The sequence below is a fragment of the Sphaeramia orbicularis genome, chromosome 17 (assembly GCF_902148855.1).
Source record: "Sphaeramia orbicularis chromosome 17, fSphaOr1.1, whole genome shotgun sequence".
Classification (NCBI taxonomy): Eukaryota; Metazoa; Chordata; class Actinopteri; order Kurtiformes; family Apogonidae; genus Sphaeramia; species Sphaeramia orbicularis.
In genome coordinates this window covers 22915919-22938338 of record NC_043973.1, presented here as the reverse complement: position 1 = coordinate 22938338, position 22420 = coordinate 22915919, and the positions used below count along the sequence as shown (strand labels likewise).

Here is a 22420-nt window from a genome sequence, read left to right as displayed (position 1 = left end):
GTTCTTGTCCTGTTCTATTCACTTCAGTGCTGACAGATAGCCAAAGAACAGGGATCAAAGGCTGTCGTGTCTACAAGAGTTAAGTAAAAACTCAATTGTCCTATTCTGTCCTTTCTGTCTGATGTCTCTCTTTTGTCTGTCTCTTTGTATCTGTCTGTCTGTCCTCCCTCTTTTTTTTTTTTTTTTGGCTCTGTCATCCTGTCTTCTCTGCAGCCCTGTTTAATCTTATTCCAGTGGGTTTGAGAGTTGTGGCCATCCAGGGGGTGAAGAGTGGCTTCTATATTGCCATGAATGGCGAGGGCATGCTCTACAGCTCGGTAAGACTCAACCCCTTTGCACCAGTCGTACATTTTCTGCACGTGTGTTTTACTGGCATATGCATTTGCTCAATTACACGTGTTGTGTTTTGTTCTATTTGTTATCCCGCTGCAGCAAAGACTCATCCCTTCCAAACCCTTTCATCTCTGCTCAATTCAAGAGCTCTTCAGATGTGTCTTTGTGTTGCTGTGCAGTACTTATTCGCCCCTTTGTTGTTAAAGCAGCACCGTGCATGTTTTACATTTAATTTGACATCGAGTTCAGTGCTCAGTCCTTTCTAAAAGTGCCTCATCTTGTACTGGCTACTTACGCAGGCTCATTACGGATCAGCTATACTCAGAACTGGAGCATCGCTTTTTGACTTAGATGATGTTACTTTCACTCTTTTTTCAGGATTCCTGCTGTCATAAAAAAGAGCGTTACACTATAAAAAATATCCTCTTCATATTAACCCTTTCATGCATGAATTATGAGAACCTTAATCAAGATTTTTTTTCGGAGTGTTTCTATTCCTCTTTAGGCATGAAAGAAAAAATATGACTGAAATTTTTTTTTTATGAACCTATTTTTCATGGAGTTGCAAAAATGTCCACTCAGCTGGACACTGTGCATTTAATTTATGCAGCAAAAAACATGTATTTACTGATATACTGTGTGAAAACTATGAAATAAAAACATTTTTAATGCTGCTAATCTTATTTTTCTCATATATTAACATACTCTAATACTAGTTATTACTCATTTCATGGAGATAATATGCAAAAAAAACCAAAAATTGTTGCTTAAAAAATAAACTGTTAATTACAGTCTAATAACAATTGATTTACACTCAAACATGTTAGTGCAGATCAGGTTTTTCAAGAACAGCAAAGTTACAGTAATTGTATGAATTGCAGTGTATGGGATGATGCATAAGCTCCACTATGTTGGCTGATATGGAACTATTAACAACAAAATCCATGAATATACAATAGAGCAGCTGTAGAATAGATGTCCATTGGAGTGACCACTGTGGGTTAATGCATAAAATTTTTTGTCTTTTTATTTTTACAAATATATATCTAGCGCAATTCTTTCTCATATAGCTAATGTAAATATCCGTCTTTCACGAATTTATTTATGTGTCTTTGCTGTAGCTGAGTGCATGATCATTAGTCCTGCATTTGCCTTAAGGGAGGAAGAGAAATCATTTCATCATTTTAACAGAAATGGTTGGCTGGGGGAAGAAATACTGTGAGGGCAGTTTTTTTTATATATATATTTATATGTTTTGTAGTGTAACATATGAGAAACATATAGCCCAGTGTGGGTAGCAGATGCAGAGGTGGGGGTGGACGCAGTCACGGCTGTCAGTTGGAGGAAACATCAAGTTTTAGCTGGTACACTGAGTAAGAAAACATTCTTTTAGAACGTGAAAATGAGCTGCAGAGGGACAGACTGTGTACGTGTGTGTGTGTGTGTGTGAGAGAGAGAGAGAGTGTGTGAAAAAGAGAAAGGGGATGTGGGCAACGGCAAAGATACAGAGACAGAAGATTTCCCTAGTCGCGTTGGTTATATAACCTCTAGTCTCATGGATCCTAATTCAGTGGAAGATACAGCAGATAAAGGAGAACAGGAGCCGAGCTGCTCACAAAACTGCGCTGAAGGACTTGGTTGACGTCGGTCTCATTGCCAGCAGCGTGATGAACGACCGAAAGGCGCTGGAAACCACAAACTGCCCATCAAACTTTTTGTTTGTCAAAACACAATCATAAAGTCCATGAAGGACACAGTGAAACCATTGTCCATTTTAGGGAGCAGCCTGACAAAGCAACAGCAGATTAACAACTCTCTTACTGCATTTTTTATAATGTGTGCTTTAATAAATGGAAAGTTGAGTCAATGCAAACGAAGAAGCATTCTGGCTCAGCACAACACAACAGATGATGAGCACTCACAAGTTCAGAGAAGGACGTAGAATAAATGCGAAGGCCGTTATGACTCACCCAGGTAGTCGGATTCATTCAGAACTAAAGGCTTATAAACAAGTGCACAATTCACAGCCCTACTATGAAGCTTATAATAACCGTCCTCCCACCTGTCTTCTTAGAATTAAGCTTTAATATTTCCCACGCAGTAATCTTTTCATTCATTAAACTGATCCAAGCTGGGGACACTCTCTGACCTCAAAAACACACCCACACCTTTAATGAAAACACCATTTGCGTCAGATTAAAAAATTATCATTAATTATATCTGATTCATTACTTCAATGTCAAAAAGCTGCTTTGAGCTTGACAAACATGGCACTTCACTTATCATTCTAAGTATCACTTTTATGGCTGGGAGGACAAATATTTGACCTTTTTTATTATCGCAGGACAAGAGGGAGCCTGTCAGAAGGCAAGACATTTTCACAGTACAAGTTTAAAGGCCATTTTAATTAAGGGTATGAAGTGGCTGTACTCTCTGACCATATGGAGGAGGTCCGTTTTCTCAGATGTGAAGCATGGGAAATTAGCATGCATTGGTAAGCAGAATGCGGGTGGTAGGCAGGATCACAGGCTTACGAGCCTCAGAGAGCTGCAGAGTGCTCATAAAGAGGCTAAATTAACATGCAAACCACTGGATGGAAGCACGAGTAGTTTTAGTCTCTGATTCACTCCATTTACCAATTTAATTTAACAATTCAGATTATGTACATGATGGACAGTGTAAGAAGAGTTTCAAGATGGCCATAAAGGAGAATGTTTCTGTTCTTTATTCACACTTTTATGACAGTCCTAACGGTGCACTCAAAGCATTAAAAGAAGTGTTTTCACTTTCATCTCTTACACTTATTCACATTTCCTTTTATTATTATTTATGCGTGTCCTGATCTTTTTTCCTACCTTTTCTTCTGATTGCTTCTTGGTCTTCTCTCTGCTTTGCCTTGCCAAACTATAAAGTTTTCGTACTGCTTGTTTGGTTGTCTTGTTTTGTCTTCCTAACATCTGAGAGCAGAGATGCGCAGCTCTCTCCCTCGCTCTCCCCCCTTGGGAGATAATTACTGAGGGATATCCTCCCACCTCTCTAACACTCCCTCCCTCCTTTTACTTCCCTTTCCTTTCCCTACTTCTTTGCTCTGTCTTGTTAGTGAGGGAATGCGACAAGCTTAATGTTCTGTATGTGACTAACCCAGATGGCTCTGAGAAGTTGTTGTGCTGCGACACAACTTTGAGAAGCTTGGATTGTCTTATCCATCCTCAGTTTGAGGCGCTGAACCATTTTCTTGGTTGGTTTATTATCGTTTTTAATCCATGAAGGAAAAAACCCAAAGGCATTTTTACATTGTTGTGCTTTTTTTTTTTTTTTCACTCAGCTTTTCACACTCAGAGTACATGGCTCATAGATGAGGCTGTTGCTGACTGGAAGATGATGTTGCCATGGGTGAGCGGGGTGATAATGCTTGTGTGGAGTGTTTAACGATGAAGTGCGTGGGGGCTGAGCATCTACAATGAAGAGTTCCCTTCTATTATTTATAACACTTCTCAATATGACCTAGTTTGCGGCACAGCAGTAACCACTGTTCGTTCATTCTATCTATCTATCTATCTATCTATCTATCTATCTATCTATCTATCTATCTATCTATCTATCTATCTATCTATCTATCTATCTATCTATCTATCTATCTATCTATCTATCTATCTATCTATCTATCTATCTATCTATCTATCTATCTATCTATCTATCTATCTATCTATCTTTTTGTTTGTATGTCTATCCATCCATCGTGCCCTCTAAACTGTTTATATTTTCTGTTGTAATCACCGCGCTAATTTTACTGGTTTTTATTTATGCCACGGAAAAAAAAGTAATGTGTCGCAGTAAAACCTTCATCAAATGCCCTGAGGGAGGAGTGAGAGAGAGCTGATGTGGAAGGCCAGGGAGAGAGCGTCAGATTTGGTTCAAGTGACAAATGATAATGATTGCCTTGTAGCCCTTGTTCCGCTCTCCTTCTCTCACCAGAACAAAATGGCTCTTATAAGCAGTTTGACTCAAAAACTTCACTGATCTCTCTCTCTCTCTCTCTCTCTCTCTCTCTCTCTCTCTCTCTCCCTCTCTCTCTCTCTCTCTCTGTGATTATGTGCATTAAGGCTATAACTGTCAATTACTATGATTATTGATTTATCTGTGCCTTTTTTTACACCATTGATGTGGATTTGCGGCTCTCGCATCTTATGCCGTTCACAAAATTTGTAAATAAAGAAATAAAACAATTTACCATCTTTGTCCTCAACTGAGAAGTTTGGAAGGACATCACACAACCCTGGTCTAGAGGGACTGACTTTTCAGAATGAGACAGAAAAAGATAAAACGGGAGTGGAAGGGAGAGAATGAAAAAGAGCGAGATCAAGTTTTTCTGTTAAGTAACGTCTAGACAATCCCCGACCTGAATCTCTCCCAGAATAATAATGAGCTCCCTAGGAGTTCCATGGCAGGCCAGGGATTCTCACTGTGGCCAAATCTCTCATACACACCAGTGGCTCAGGCCCATATTTAAATACAGGTTCTCCCCATATCCTTTTGCATCCTTATCCAAAGTCAAAGGACGCCTGTCGGCAGCAGCGGGGCTTCTTAATGCGGAGAGGGGGAGCTGCCTCCCTCTTTGGGGTTGGGAACTGATTTGGATTCCGTGTGCATTCAACCCAGATCTCTTGGCAACCCAGTTTCATATCCATTACATCTTACTCTCGCTCTTTGTGTTTCATTTTACATCCACAACACCTCCACCTGCACCTCACCCTCCATCTTCCACCAGTAACAACTATATCATTCTCATCATATCGGTCTAAATGTACAATATCAACTGAGGATGACTATTACACATGACTGCATGAATAAAAATGGTCAAATTTTTACTAACAATATGATAATAAGCCTTATTTATAGTACTTCTGTTAAAGTTTCAAAGTGCTTCACAAAAAACATAAAACTGCATCAAGACAAAAAAGAATAAAATGGAATTCAAAGTAAAATTCACCCAAAGATTAAAAAAAAAAAAAATTCTTAAAAAGAAAAAGAGCTCTACAAGCAGTGATGGATTTAGTAGACCTGATCACAGCAGGTGAGGCTGTAAGGAGGCAACAGCACTTAGTCACCAGATGGACTCTGGGAACAACCCAAGACCTGTGACAGCTGATCTAAGAGGGCGACCAGGCTTGTGTGAGGTTAGAAGATCGTTGATGTACTGCAGTTAGGGCCTTAAAAGTCAATAATGAAATCTTAAAATCAATATAAAAATGGACAAGAAGCCAATGCAAAGAGCCTGGAATCGAAGCACTATGATTCCATTTTGTTGAACCGGCGATGATACCAGCAGCACTATATTGAAAAAATTGAAGGCAATGGGTAGAAGCCAGTGTTAAACCTGTAAGGAGAACATTAAAAAATGCAAATAAAAATAGATAAAAGCATGGACCTGCTGTGTCCCTGTGTATGTCCTAAAAAAGATGAAAAACCTGTGATCTTTAAAATAAGTTGCATCAAACATTTCGTTGCAACTGTCTATTCCTAGTCATTAAAACAGAGATGGAAAATCTAACACATCTACATTTAGTATAATACAGTATAATATAGTACAGTATAGTACAATATAGTATAGTATAGTACAATATAGTATAGTATAGTATAGTATAGTACAATACAGTATAGTAGAGTACAATATAGTACAGTATAGTATGGTACAATACAGTACAGTATAGTATAGCATAGCATAGTACAATATAGTGCAGTATAGTATATTATAGTACAGTATATACAGTATAGTATAGTACAGTATAGTACAATATAGTACAGTATAATATAATGCAATATTGTACAGTATAATATAGTACAGTATACTACAGTATAGTATAGTACAGTATAGCACAATATAGTACAGTATAGTATACTACAATACAGTACAGTATAGCATAGTATCGTAGAGTATAGTACAATATAGTACAGTATAGTATATTATAGTACAGTATAGTATGGTACAGTATAGTACAATATAGTGCAGTATAGTATAGTACAGTACAGTATAGTATATCATAGTACAGTATAATACAATATAGTGCAGTATAGTACAGTACAGTATAGTACAATATAGTACAGTATAGTATAGTACAGTATAGTATAGTATAGTATAGTATAGTACAGTACAGTGCAGTATAGTATAGTACAGTATAGTATAGTACAGTACAGTACAGTACAGTATAGTACAATATAGTATAGTACAAGTGAATTAAAGTAGTAGCAGTGAATTGCACTACAGTGTCTTGTGCGTATCAGTATAAATGCAGTTCCTTCTTTGTGAATCCACTGGTGTGTTAATGCAACTATTGATAAATGGAAGCATCTTGTTGTCCACCCCTTTGACATTCCTTGAAGTTAATTTTCCCACATTGCTTGATGTGACATTGCAATCGATCATTTGTTTACAGCCACATCCCGACATTGCAGTCTGACTCTCTGCATCTTTTTGCACCTTGTAGCCTCATATTTTAATGCCTGTTAAGTGTTCACTACACATGAACACTGTCTCATCAACATATCCATTTTGTGGTCATCATTAAGCTTTAAAAAACAACCTTGCTTTATGATACTTCTGGTGGTCAAAGCCCTCATGGGTATTACCCTTAAAATGTATGCATTCAGGGTCATATGTATATTATTACAAACATTTGCGCTAAAACATTTTTATTCTCATTTAGTTCGATATTCTGCTTGGGCTTTGCTTTGTTTGTTTACCATGTCTCAGGTGGACTTGTGTGTTTATTCATTTAGCTCTCTACTGAGACCCCTTAATGATGACATGAGAGCCGTCCCACGTGCTCAGTTTTACTAACAAGTCCTTTGACTTTACTGAAGGATAAAGATGAAGGACTACAGAATATAAATGAGTGTCCTTGTAATCAGTTTACTATCTCTAAGTACCGCCTTAGCACTGAAATGTGACACCTCTTTTTTTAATTTTCCTTACTTTGCAGCAGTAATAACTTAGGTTGATTATGCCTTCCCGCTAGAGGAAGTAGCAGGGCGAACCTGTTGGCGTGAATTTTAATCTTGAACAGCATGTGTGTTGCACTGAGTGTGTTTTTGTTCATTCCCCCCCCCCCCCCCCCCCCCCCCCCCCCCTCCGTGTGCTTCTATGGTTCACACGTGTGCAAGAAGGAGATCTCATTAATCATGAGACACTCCGACCCTGTCTCTTCACCTCATATTTCCACTCAGTCAACCGCAAACAAGGTACTCTGTCAACGACTTCAAAGTCACTTACATTCCACCCCTATCATTCCCAAGCTACCGCCAGGGTACTTTCTACTCTGCTGCAAGCTTTTTCATAGACAGTAACAGAGTATTGTCCTTGTGGAGACAATTGGAAGGGATTCTACAGTGTGTCAGCAAAGCAAAGAGGCTGATTATGAAGGGTAGGATAGTAAAGTGCACTTATGTGTTTGCGTGGGTGTGTATGTGTGTGTGTACGTGTGTGTGCGCTCGACCTGATTTCGGCTCCGAACAGATGAAGAGGGGACAAAGCCTGCTGGTGTTTAATGTATCACTGTCTGCTCCCTACTCATTCAAACATGTATGTTCACCCACAAACACACACACATTCAGACAGGCCCAGTGTGACCCCGGTGCCCCAGCAGAGAGAGAGATGTCTGCTGTTTGACAGTGTGTCAGCAGGCCCAGATAATCTGTGCCGCCAGCCCTCCAAAAGCTCGTCCTCCCTCCTGCTGACCAGTGAGACATTTCCACATGGCTGACCATGTGACCTAACCTTCTCAGAGTCCTTTACCCAGCCTGCTGTGCACTGCTGTGTCTTATAAATGCTTGGCTGTACTTCAGACTATTTTTGTAATTTGGTTTGGTAATCTGGGTGGCCAAAACTTTCACATACATTCTATTTAGTATAAGATTTAGTTTGCCATATTATTGGTGTCACTGAGCAAAAGTTCCATATCAACCTTTTTTGTCGTAACTGAAGTGATCTAACATTGTATTCACCTGTTTTTTCCTCTAATTTACTGACTTTATTCCCTAGTTCTGATGTCAAGGGCATGTTCACAACCTACAGAACTAGTGAAAGACGGGGGCTTCTGCGAAACTGGTATCTAAAAACAGGACAGAAGGGCAAAAGTTTCAAACCAGATGTAGACTAATGTTATGAGGCAAGTTTGGAAGCACTTTGGGGTCTGTTTTAAGAAATAAATATTCACTGAGATAAAAGAGAAACTGTTTTTTTCAGATAAAACACATTTTTATATCATTTTTTTTTACAAAAATCTGTAACACAGTAAAAAGGACACAAAAATTACACATTATTTTTTCGAATATCTTTTTATTCTCTCACAGGTACATTTTGGGAATCGAACTAATTATGCAAGGCAGAGTGTTTCACAAAAATGACCACTGCTGCAAAATCACTCATGATTTATTTGTGTTTAAATGGACAGGTTCCATGTAACACCAGTGGACATGATGGGTTACACGCAAAACCTGGAATGAGACTGCTGATTCATGAAAAATCCACATGTCTGGATTAGAAAAACCACTAGGATCGACAAATTTAATACAATGTCTTTATTTATAGCGGTGTATAAGACCATTACAAGCCATGTTTTCCAGATCAAATGCACTGCACCTAGGTAACTTCTCCTGTCCCAATTTTGGTCCTATTTTTGTTCCCAATATTTTATTAAAAATTCATTAATTTTGGGATGGCTTATAGCAACAGTATAATTTTTTTGCATTTATCTGAGGTCACCATTAGGTACATCCTGGGGGGAAATATGTCTAACTTTCTCTTTTATTATTGGGTCTAAAAAGCTGGTACCAAAATAAACCTAGTGTCATAGAAGCACCCAGATGGAAAAAAATATTCTTATCGCAGCTGGTATACACGTCATCTATCCCCCTAGTCATATTTTTCTCATCTGAAAGATTTCAGTTACCTCTTTCAGTGATCATCGTTGCTATATTTCAACACCTATTTTCCATTTTCTGATCCAAAATACTTTGACTTATCACCATGCATCCTAGACCAGGAAATAGGCTGAACAAATGCATAGAGGAAACAAGAAAGTGTTGCATTTACCAGAAAATTAAAGCAACATCAATTTGCATGGGACTAATATTATCACAGAACTGCTGCGTTTGCTGAAACAGGGTCATTTGTGATGGAATTCTTACTGTACAAAGAATTACAGACATGGTTCATTCACACAGTATTAACCCATAAAGACCCAAACAGCCACTGTTGACCAAAACCATGTACTGATTTAAACTGTTTAATACCTGTAGATCCACTTATTCTATCAATACATGTAAATAATTAGTGTAAAATGCAGTTTGTCATCTTTTCATGGTCATCAGATATGACCCATTTGGATGTTCAGAGGCTGCATAGTTACCGTGGAAACACCATCATCTTCTACAACATTGATTCACCAGTAAAACCCATGGAGTTGAGTCAATGACAGTGGATGGACACACATGTTTTTATGTTCAGTTAATAATATATTTTGCTGAAAGTCACTTTTTCTTCATTTTTCTCTGTTTTGATGTAATAATGTGTGAATTTACTCTGAGTTTTCATAAGTATCTAAATTAAATAGGAAATTAAATATAGGAAAATACATGATTTATAGTAAAAAATGAAAAATATATAAGATAATACTATAATAAAGGGCGATAAATCACTTACGAAAGGTTAAATAGAGAAAAATTAATTTGGGAATTGCCACAAAATTAACACTGGGTCTTTATGGGCTAACATCACAGATGACCTCAACAATTATTTTAAATTACCAGAGGTTCACAGGTAATACTAGTTTAAGAGGCAAATTAAACCTTCTGTTCCTCCTTTTGGCTCTGTTTTCAGGATTTGTAGATCCTTTCGGGGGAGGGGGGGGTAAAAATAAGTCACTAGGTGCATTTTTGTGAGCATTCAGACACATTATGCTTTAGGAAATTATACAAATAATTAAATCTCTGGGAACACTCTTTTTAAGGTAAATTCTAAAAACAAAGCACACATTTAACTCACATGGATTCCCAGCGTCATCCTGAATAAGCAATCCTCTACTTCTTGTAGTTTATTACAGTCATTTGTAAAGTTTATTTTCTCCAAACCAGTTTATGCAAATGTATTTTGCATTTTCTTTCTGTGACTTTTCAAAAGTTTGCTTCAAATTCGCTTGATTTTTTTTTTTTAAACACTACATTTGACAGTGTAATGACCATTTGCTGTCAAGACACATCTCTACTCCACAGAAGCAACATGGCAGCTTTTCCCATATTTTGGCTGCACTTCCCCGTAAGACATCTTGCTTCGTCTGTCTTTATATTCAGTCTGCGCTCAGGACAGAAAGGAGATCTGCAGGAGGAGGGGGTGTGTTATACAATTGTGGCATTTTTTTTCCCCCCTCATTTTTTTTCTGCCTACTGAAGCTTTAAGCCTCTTCCAAACACACACAATCGCACACAAACACATCGACACTCACCTCCAGCGGGAAGCAGAATTGGGTTGTCAGTCAAATGGACAACCTTAAAAGGGCACAGAGCCCTGCAGGAGATATTAATGAATGAAATACAGCACCGGTACTGGCACCGAAACACACAAACGCATACAGTACAAAGTCTGCTCAAACTGAGACAGCGCAGCATCCACCAAACCAGCTGTTCTGCATCACCCGCATCTATTTTGGACACACACAACTTCCCCACCCTTCAGTATGACTGGCGCTAGTTTTTAATTTATACCAGGGGTGTCAAACTCACTTCAGTTCAGGGGCCACATTCAGCCTAATATGATATAAAGTGGGCCAGACTAGTAAAATAATAAAAATAGTAGGATAAGAACTTTTGAGTCAAAAAAGTAAAATTCTGGCTCTGATGAAAGACATTGTGCAACACTTAAATTGGAGAAAATCAAATTTTCACTAAAAGATAATGTAAAGTTATTTTATTCAACTTGGCAGCCCTTTATAGACTATTTTAATGTTAAGTAAGTAGACAGACCTCCTCCCTCTTTTTTTTTTTTTTGTGTGTGTGTATGTGTACATGTGAGTGCGGGTATAATGTTCTTGTTTTGCATTGTTCTAATTTCAATAAAAAGAGTTAAAAAAAAAAAAAAGAAAGTAAAATTCCGTAATGAAAATGTTTACATTTACGAATTGTATTTGAACATAACATGAACAAATATAAACCTAAAAATACTTAAGAAAAATGAGTGCAATGTTATCAGTATTACGCCTTAGTTTATCATTTATACATGTGAATCACAACTTAGAGATCACAGTTTATCTACAAATACACAAAATATTAAATAACAGGCAGAATATTATTAAAATTCCACATACTTCTCTTAAAAGATTTCAGGTTATTCACATTTTTAAAAAAAAAAAAATAAAAGACTAGTCTGTAAGTGTAAATATTCTTGTGTAATGTAAGTTTTTTTACACTAAAACAAAGAGAAAAATTTGCAGTTTTCATAATTTATAGGTTATTATGATAGTATTTTACTGGTCTGATCATTTTTAGATTGAATTGACCTAAAATTATTTTAACATCCTTGACAGTTAATTTCTTCAGTGTAGTTTTTGCTTTTCATAAATTCATCCCAGGGGCCAAATTGAACCCTTTGGCGGGCCGGATTTGGCCCCCGGGCCACATGTTTGACACCTGTGATTTATACCCTCTTCCAGTCGAGAAGCCTTCAGATGAGGAGCAGGGCCCTGAGGTTTGGCATCCACCCCGCCGGCACATGTTAATCACCTCACCCGCTTTATTAATTACACATTCTGATGCTTTCTAGTCCATTTACAGGCCAGCGCTACCATTATCTTTATTAAAAGCCTGACTTACCAATACATTACCCTAGCATAAACTTTTAATGGATTTAGGTGAGGTTCGAGAAAGTCTTTTGTACTGTCATGGTATCAATCTTGGCAGTCCTGACAGTATATCCAATATCTGTTTGTCTCCATTTTTGCTGTCATTTCACCTCCAGTGTGTCCCCTTGACTTTCTCCTTGAATTACTGAATTGATAACGAAGCCAAGAAATACAATGTCCCATAGTTCACCATTACACTAATAACAATTGTTTTTATTACTAGGATTCCAAGGATGTTTGTTGTGTGTGAATACAGTGTGTTTACTGACCTTGGGAATGTACACATGCTGGTGATTTGAGCCAATATTGGCACAAAGCAACAGACACAGCATCTTTGCAAAGGAAACTAAAACTTGTCCATCTGTTTTGTTTCTGTTTGTGTCTGCATGTGTCTTTGATATCGATGCTGTCGGTGTCGGGATGAGGACCCATAGCTCAGCACAGGGGCGGGTTTAAAGGATTTATTCATCAAAAAAAAAAAAGAAATAAAAGCTTTCACAGAAGCAAGTAGGCAGAGTCCAGAACTGACAGAGGTTAGAAACAGGAAAAGTCCAAAGGGAAACAGGAGGGAAGTACAAAAGCAGGCAGAGACACATGGCAGTGTGGCAGTGAGTAGTGGCAGTTTAATTACGGGAGGGGAATCAAGTATGTGTGAGACAGATGGCAGGAAATCTGGCAAAAAAAACTACAGGTAGGAGGGACTGGCAGGGAGTGAACAAGTCAGAGATGGAACAGCAGACAGAGGAGGTTCATGACAGATGTTGCCATTTTTACCCCAACCCCCGAAGGGGAGGCAAGGGGTATTGTTTTTGGTTCGGTTTGTTTGTTTGTTTGTTAACACTCTAGCAGCAAAACTATGGGTTGAATTCACACCATATTTGGTTTATAGATTACCAGTGACCCAGAATACATGTCATTATATTTTGGGAACAGTAGGTCAAAGTTTACTTTTTTTTAATGAATTTCTTAAATCAGCCCTGCGATGAACTGGCGACTTGTCCAGGGTGTACCCCGCCTTCGCCCCTATGTAGCTGGGATAGACTCCAAGCGACCCCCATGACCCTAGTGAGGATAAAGCGGGTTCAGAAAATGAATGAATGAATGAATGAATTTCTTAAATCTTTTTTTTTTTCCATTTACTTATAATGAGCAAAATTTCGCATGTCTGTAGCAGCAAAACTATTGGTTGAATTCATACAGAATTTGGTTTATAGATTGAAAGTGACCCAGATTACATTTTGGGAACAGTAGGTCAAAGTTCACATTTCTGATGAATTTTTCAAATCTTCTTTTTTCCCCACATTCACTTATAATGGGTGAAATTTCACATGTCTGTAGCAGCAAAACTGTTCCTTAAATTTATACCAAATTGGGTTTATAGATTGCCAGTGACCCAGAATATATATCATTACGTTTTGGAAAACATAGGTCAAAGTTTCAATTTTTTATGAATTTCTTAATTCTTTTTTTTCCTCAGATTACTTATAATGAGCAAAATTGCACATGTCTGCAGCAGCAAAACAGTTGGTTGAATTCATACCAAATTTGGTTTATAGATTGCCAGTGACCCGGAATACATGTTGTTACATTTTGGTAAAAGTTGGTCAAAGTTCCAATTTTCTATGAATTTGTAAAAATCCTTTTTTGTTCTCCCATTTATTTATAATGGGCAAAATTTCAAATGTCAATAAAAACATCAATTTTGTTTCAATTTACTTCAAACTCGGCACATACATATATAGAGGCAGTTGATATGCTGACATCATCACACACATAGACGTGATGACATCAGCTGGATCCATGACAAAATAATCTACAATATGTGTGAGGGGCGGGGTTTGTTGTTCCTGGCACCACTTGTTTCTTATATGTATTGGTTTATATCTATTGATTATATTCCTTAAAGGGGTTGTATGTAGACTTGATATTCCAAATTATCAACAGCACGGGGAATTTGTATACCAGAACACACTTACAACTACTAGTACCATCCATAAATCAATGCCAGGTATCCACAGACTGTCAGCCGGTTACACTGTGTCACTGCGTTTCCATTATAGCTGTGTTTGCTTAGTTCTGTTTTTGACAGAAAATGGCCACAGTAAAACCACAAATCCTCAGGTTTCCGTACAGTTTGTGCTGTCAGTAGCTGCGCTGAACTCAGCAGAGATAACAGCATCATATAATAACTTTATACCTTCACAAGTCTCATAATCAAATTCACTGGTGAAAACAATACCAGCACTTCTAGCTTTTATCACTTTGTCACTTTCTTTGACTCTGAAAGTTGTTTTTTGGTGGTTTTCGTTCCATGTGGTCACTTTGGTCAAACACCCTGTGGTGTTAGTTTTCATCACCATAGGAGACCAGCAGAGTGACTCACTACTCCCTCTAGTGGTCATGTAAATCTGGCAGCCCTTCAGTGTGAATAAATTTAGTAAATATCTCTATGATTCCATTCACTTTGACATAACATCAGAACTCTTAAAGGGGTCATATTTAGCTAAACCCACTTTTATTAGTCTTGAGTTCATTTATTTGTGTGTTTGGACCCTAACAGTTCAAAAAGTTTGAATTTGAAACCTCCAGGTGCTGTGAGGCTATCTTTATATTCATTTTAGCAAAAATTGAGTGGATTTCTACAACCTGTTTTAATTCCTGCTTAATTTGTTGTGTTTTATTGCTAGTTATGTCACGACATTTGCACACATAAGGTCAAGACTTCCAACCAATATTCCTCAGAGTACACCATAATTGTTTGTCAGACACAGCGGTTGTAGTCCAAACTGAAAATATGTCCAAACTTTGCGCCGATTACCTAAGATGTTCAGTTGTTGGTTGAACGGGACAGAGCAGCACAGTCAACAACCTGGAGGGGGTGGGGCAAGAAGTGGCTCATTTGCATTTAAAGGGCCAGCGCTCCAAATGACCTTTCTGGTGTCATTACTCAGAAATAGGGTTGAAGATAGACCTGTGAAGTTTAAATAATGAAAAATTCAGACCCAAGCATAGCGTTTACAGTTTATGTAGACCACAGGGAAATGTTTTAAAATGCATAATTCCATTTAAAAAAGCAAAATATCACTCCTTTAATTCTAAACACTCCAATGATACTTTAATGTCATATTTGAATATTTAATATATGAGGGGCAGCTGAAAAGTTTTGAGCCTCCAAGAGATGGTAGGAGGTAGAAGTACTTTATTGCCCTATTTTTCAACGTAGTCCGCTTGTGAGTCCACACACTTCCGCCAGCGGTGACGGAGTGCCTCGATGCCGCTGCATTAGAAGTCCTTTGGTTGGTCCTCCAGGTAGGAGTTGACGGCATCAATGACCTCCTCATCAGTGGTGTAGCATTGTCCAGCCAAATGCTTTTTGAGATTTGGGAAGAGGTGGAAGTCTGACGGGGCTAGGTCTGGTGAATATGGTGGGTGCGGAACAAGTTGGAAGTCACAGTCCTGAATGGTTACCATTGCAACTACTGATGAATGCACTGGAGCATTGTCCTGGTGAAACAAGACCCCTTTTGTGATCATTCCCGGCCTCTTTTTCTTGATGTTCTCGCATAGGTGCTTCAGTAGGTCAGAATAGTATTGAATAGTACAACCCTTCTGGAGGTAGTCCACCAGTAGCACTCCTTGCGCATCCCAGAAAACAGAGGCCATGACCTTGCAAGCAGAAGGTACGACCTTTGCCTTCTGTGGGGTTGGTGACATGGGATGTTTCCATTGTTCTGACTGCTCCTTGATCTCAGGCTGATAGTGATGGACCCTAAGTCTCATCCATAGTCACAAATCGGTTCAAGAAATTGGATGGGTTTGGCTCAAAGAGTGTCAGTACCGATACTCAAGTTTGTCCATTTTTCAGGAAACACTTGATACAGAAAGTTCAGGGACCTGTAAAACAGGGAAAAAGATTGCCATGACCAAGAAATTTAGTGGATAGGATTAAGATATGTGAAAGATTTCATGGACCAAATTTGGTCTTCATATCTTAATCCTTTCCATGTTAGGCTCAAAACTTTTCTGTCGCCCCTTGTATAAGTAGAAATACTACATATAACTCCTTTTAATTTAATTCATCTTCATCATTACCTCCAATCTTTCTGTTTGCAGGAGATGTTCACGCCGGAGTGTAAGTTCAAGGAGTCCGTTTTTGAGAACTACTATGTGATCTACTCGTCCACTGTGTACCGGCAGCAGGAGTCGGGCCGGGCCTGGTTCCTTGGCCTCACAAAAGAGGGACAAGTCATGAAGGGCAACCGGGTCAAGAAAACCAAGCCTTCATCACACTTTGTACCCAGGCCCATCGAAGGTATGACAAATATTCAGATCTTTTCAGTTATTGTCTAGCATGAAATAAGAGACTTTCACCAGATTTCATGATAATATTATAAAATTTACTTACCAAGGTACTATGTTTGTCAGATTGAGTATCATGTAGTCTTTAGCTTCTGTCTTTTGTAAAACAAAACAGATTTATATAAAGGTTTGTGTACTAAGTCATTACACCAGAAAACAATCAAGATCAAACACAGACACTGTAAGAGCGTCTATAATTATTGCATTAAAAATATTGCCGTTCCACAGCTATCAGTAATTACCATGTCCCTCAGCAACAATCAAAGCTTTCTAAACTCTACCCTTAAGCAAAACTACTGTGGAAAAGTAATATATCTCTGACAAAATGCAATTTCCTGTGAAGGATTATCCAGCTGAAGCCAGTGCCTGAAAGCTACGTTTCATTCAATACAGAAATGACAGAGTAAGGAAATAAAGTGTAAATTAATAGATAGCACGTAGTTTAAAAAAAGGAAAGCATTAAACAATATCAGTAAATTCCATGATAGGACATAATATAGGAAATGATCTGATCTATTATGGATTCCACTCAAGAATTAGATTTAATTTAAGCCAGGGGTCTCAAACTCATTTTCTTTCAGCCTGATTTGATCTCCAGTGGGCTGGACCGGTAAAATAATAGCATAATAACCTATAAATAATGACAAATCCAAATTTTTGTCTTTGTTTTAGTGTAAAAAAAACCCCATTAAATTATGAAAATTGGCAAAATGTCCAGGGTGTACCTCGCCTTCAACCGTAAGTAGCTGGGAAAGGCTCCAAGTGACCCCCGTGACCCTAGTGAGGATAAATTGGGTTCAGATAATGAATGAATAAATTTTTTTCTTTGTTTTAGTGCAAACCACCCCCCCCCCATTAAATTATGAAAATTCTTACTTTTATAAACTATCCAAACAAAAAAGATGCGAATAACCTGAAAAAACTAACATTTCTACAGAAAAATAAGTGCAATTTCAACAATATTATGCCTCAACTTTTCATTTCTACAATGCATTATGGATTAGATCTACAAAGACACTAAACACTTAGTAACAGGCAGAAAACTATTGAAATTGTACTTAATTTTCTTCAGACATTTCAGGGTGTTCATATTTGTTCAGGTTATTCACATTTTATTGTTACAAGATAGTTCGTGAATATAAATATTTCCATAATTTAATATTATTTTTTGCACTAAAACAAAGACAAAAATTTAAAGTTGTCATTATTTATAGCCCTGCGATGAACTGGCGACTTGTCCAGGGTGTACCCCGCCTTCGCCCCTATGTAGCTGGGATAGGCTCCAAGCGACCCCCGTGACCCTAGTGAGGATAAAGCGGGTTCAGAAAATGAATGAATGAATGAATTATTTATAGCAGGGGTGTCAAACTCATTTTAGGTCAGGGGCCACATTCAGCTAAATTTGATCTGTAGTGGGCCGAACCAGCAAAATTATAATGTAATAATATATAAATAAAGTCAACTCCAAACTTTTCTCTATGTTTTAGTGAAAAAAGTAAAATTACATTATGAAGATGTTTGCATCTACAAACAATTCTCTCAAACAATGTGAATAATATGAACAAACTGAAGAAAATGTGTAATTTTAACAATATTATGCTTATTTTATCATTTCCACATGTACTTTACCACTTACAGATCACAGTGGATCTACAGATACACAAAACATTTTGTAACAGCTGGAATATTATTAAAATTGCACTTACTTCTCTTAAGACATTTCAGGTTGTTCGTATTTGTTCAGGTTATTCACATATTTTTGCAATATCATACTTTGTTTTAGTGTAAATACAAGAAAACATTTACATTTACAAAGAGAAAAATTTGGAGTTGTGAGTATTCATATGTTATTATGACCCACCTGAGATTGAATTGGTCTGAATGTGGAACCTGAGCTAAAATGATTGTTAATATCTTCACTGTAATTTTTACATTTCACAAATTCATCCAAAGGGCCGGACTGGACCCTTTGGCGGGCTGGATTTGCCCCCGGGCCGCATGTTTGACACCTGTGATTTATAGGCATAGTGTAATTTTTATTTTTTTTCCATATCAAACCGAGAAGAAAATATGGAGTCATTATTTTTTGTAGGCTTCTATGCTATTATCTTACTGGAGATCATATTGGTCTGTATGTGTAACCTGAACTAAAATGAGTTCAACAGCCTTGACTGTGGAATTTTTGCACTTTGCAAATTCATCCCATGGGCCAGATTGGAACCTTTGGCGGGCCGCATGTTTGAGACCCCTGATTTAAGCACTTGTTTGCTCGTATTTGGTCTGGATCCATCCTAAAAAGATATTATCATGAAAACTTGTCAAGCGATGTGATAAAAAAAAAAAAAGTGCTGACGTGGTCCTAATTCGCTGTCTTATCCTTCCCAGCCTGGTATAATTGTCCCTGCCTCACACCTGACCTTGTCTCTGTCTACACACCCATCTCTTCAATCTGCCCTTCATTGTCCCTTTTCTGAGCTCCTCCTCTTTTCGTCCTCCTCTCCTCTCCTCCCCTCTCCTCTCCTCTCCTCTTTTACCTCCCCTCTCTTCTCCTCTTTTACATCTCCATCACAGTTTGTATGTACAGAGAGCCGTCACTGCATGAGATAGAGGACAAGCACCGCTCCAGGAAGAGCTCAGGGACTCCCACCATGAATGGAGGGAAAGCTGTCAATCAGGACTCCACATAGCAGCAGAGGGAGGGGCTTCCAACGAGGGGGAGTGGCTTCATCCCGACTTAGGGGGAGGGGCCATAGGAAAACTCAAGGCACCCCCAAACACACCACCATCCCCTCTAAAAAAAAAAAAACAAAGGGGAGCTGCGACTATGAAGAGGAGCAATTACTGTACAACCAAGACGACAACTAAAACTGAACTCTTGCCTGTGAAAACCTTTTAGATGAATTAACATGAAACAAGAGGATATACATATATAGGTCTATACGCATATATAGATCTGTATGTGTGTATATATATAAACATTTTCAATCAGGACATGACCAACATTTTATGCAAAAAAAAGAGAAAAGGCTGTGATAAACACAGGAATGGTGGTCTCTTCTTCACACAAACACAAATATCTATCATTTCCAATTTATGCTGTGAAAATCAAGCTTTAATACATGTTCAATTTTCATACTTTTTTTTTTTCTTTTTGAAATGCTATTGCACTCTCATACGCTTTATTGTGTTATTGTTGTCAGTATTAACCATCATTATTACTAATCTGTTGATCTTATCTCATTGCCTACCACTAATACCTTGGCTTTCTTTGATTTTTTTTTGAGACTAAAAACACATTTTTTCCTGTTATTATTATTATTATTATTATTGTTATTATTATTATAGTTTTTTCTTCTCACACAGTTTGATCTTGAATGCACTGTCACACTACCTGCTCTGGTGTGAGGGTAAAAGACTGAATGTACTGTATATGCTAGTTCTCTGTGTTGGACTCCAGCGGAAACAGAGTATTTACGGTGGGATGTAATTTTCTCAGGTGTGTACTGTAAGTGTGACTAATGTGACTAATATGACAGATAGGGCTGTTTCAAATGCTAATGTGTACGCGTGTCGTCCTGTTCGCTGTGTTCCATCGTGACAGGACAAGACTGATACAAGCAATATATCAGAGAGCAGTCTAGTATGTCTTTAAATTATAGTAATATGAAGCCGACAACACACCTCTGTGGCTGCTGTGTTGTCGGTTATGTGTGAAAGACTGGTAAAGAAAGTTGTATTAAGTGGGTAAAAGTCTATACTAAAAGGAAAAATGTTTTGGTATACCTTCGATATACTCTTAAGCTTTGCAAAGATTATTATATTTTAGATATAGAGATGTCCAAACTTGACCAAAAAAAAATGGCAAAGAATAGTATTCTCTCCAAAAGCCGAGAGGAAGATAACGACCAGCATCAGCACTATGAGCCATGGCCAGAAACGGTCACTTCACATTTGCACCTCAAGAAACACTGACCCCTTCTCTGCTGTTAGCTAAGCTATAAAATAACCTGTCAAAATATAACTATATAACAGTACTCATGCTTTTAAAATATATGGACAGACCATGACATAATCCTTGGTACAAGACTTCTGCTGTTTTTTCCAAGCAAGAAATAGGAAGGAAAATATTTTGGCAGGCCTGGCAGTGAAGATATGTGTTGACTAGTTTTCAAGAGGTTCTTCTATTTCTGTTACTTTTATTGTGAAAGCATTAGAGATTTCTCAACACTGGTGGACAGGGTGCCTGACTGTTTAATATCTCTGACCTGTGTTGTTGATATTTTCAATAAGGTCATAATCATTAAATCTTTCCCATCACAATGGAAGCAGAGTGTCTCATTGAGGAACCATTCAATCCGGATTTAGGAAGGATGTCCTGCCATCTTGATAGAAGTCACTGTTTGTATTCTCTGACGTGGTAACCCATACATCCTCCGTATCTCCTGGTTTTGTGACCCATGAAATGAGTCATTTGCTGCATTGTGGAGGAAAGCTCCTCTTTCATAAATCAACACGTCGACAGGGCTGTATAAACAAGGTGAATTGACTGGTACACTGCGTACGCCATGTATGCTGCATAGCTCATTCCTAATCCCCTATTAGTTCGTCTAACTCAGGAAGTCCTATATAACTGTTCCGTGAATGGGGCCAGACATAAAGGCTGGCTGCTTGTTGTCCAGCACCCGTTGCACAAAGCCTGGCCTCTGGTGTGGTGTTAAAGGATGTCAGGATTAGGTAAATGGACAAATGGACATTTCATTGTAAAAGGTGGTGTACAGCTAAACCTAGCCAGGTTAGGAAGCATGAACTACGCATGACTGTAAAAGCTGATCTAAACTTGATTCGATTCGGAGGTGTGAGCTGGTGAAAAGACTTGCAAATAATCAGTCCACGACTTTTTATGCAACGTTTTTGATCAGTATTTTAGGGAGAATTTATACATCTCTCCAGTATCTGGTTAGATATCATTTTGTAGGTTGGTGGTATGTACAGTAAATAGCACACATTCAGTTGCACAGAGCAAATCGCAGTGATATATCATCATGGATCTGGGAGGGTCTTCCACCTTGGGGCCCAGGTTCATAGCTGGTGCAAGTTACATGTAAGAGCTAAGGGTAAATTAGTTCAACTTCCACAGCACCTACAGCATAACAGTGATGCATACAGTATATCCAACATGACACTGAAAGTCAACAGGCAAGACCAGCATATATAAGTATCTTTTTATAGAGGTTTATATTGGTGCAAATGAGATACACGTGGACTTAATGCAATGCATGAAATTGGATGAACTTGATGTCAAATGTTGACGGCGGAACGAGAACATTTGAGAAAAGGGATAAAAAAAAAATGTGAGGAAGGGGGGGGGGATAGACGGTGTGAGAAAGCAGTAAAGAAGAGCACTTTGAGGGGGTTATTGATGTACGAAAGGGTGAGTAAAGGCTGTGGTTGTATGTGATATTAAGTATAATTTAATTTTTTTTTATTTTTGCTGATGATTTCACTGCATTGGAACACGCTCATATATGCATTATGAAATGTGAGATGAAATAAAAAATATGCATTGATTATAAAAATCAGAATGAAGTTAGTGATTGTTTAAGAATAAAGACTATGTTATCAAAACCTTTTACCTACGCGGTGATTGATTTAATGTGTTGTAGATCATGACTGTCAGCTTCTCTTTGAGCCTTTTTATTGATGTCACTCTTTGCAACAACAAGAGAAGCGGCCGGATAAGCAGGCAAACTAAATCCATCAGTGGGAGTTTTATACGGTTCAAATACAGAAAATCCAATCCGTTTCCTCTATCAATTCACCAGGGGTGATTTATCTTC

General features: G+C 38.1%; 1 protein-coding gene across 4 annotated transcripts in view; it reads left to right on the top strand.

Moving 5' to 3' along the window:
• The window catches only part of fgf12a (fibroblast growth factor 12a), a 40997-nt gene extending 18789 nt beyond the window's left edge, over positions 1–22208 (top strand). For 3 of the 4 annotated variants that reach the window (XM_030160189.1, XM_030160186.1, XM_030160188.1), the window contains 3 exons: positions 214–317; positions 16338–16536; positions 19155–22208. In XM_030160189.1, the coding sequence (XP_030016049.1) occupies positions 214–317; positions 16338–16536; positions 19155–19270 (419 nt within the window). In that variant the 3' untranslated portion in view covers positions 19271–22208. The other variant, XM_030160187.1, reaches the window with a different exon arrangement.
• The last annotated feature ends 212 nt before the right edge of the window (positions 22209–22420 follow it).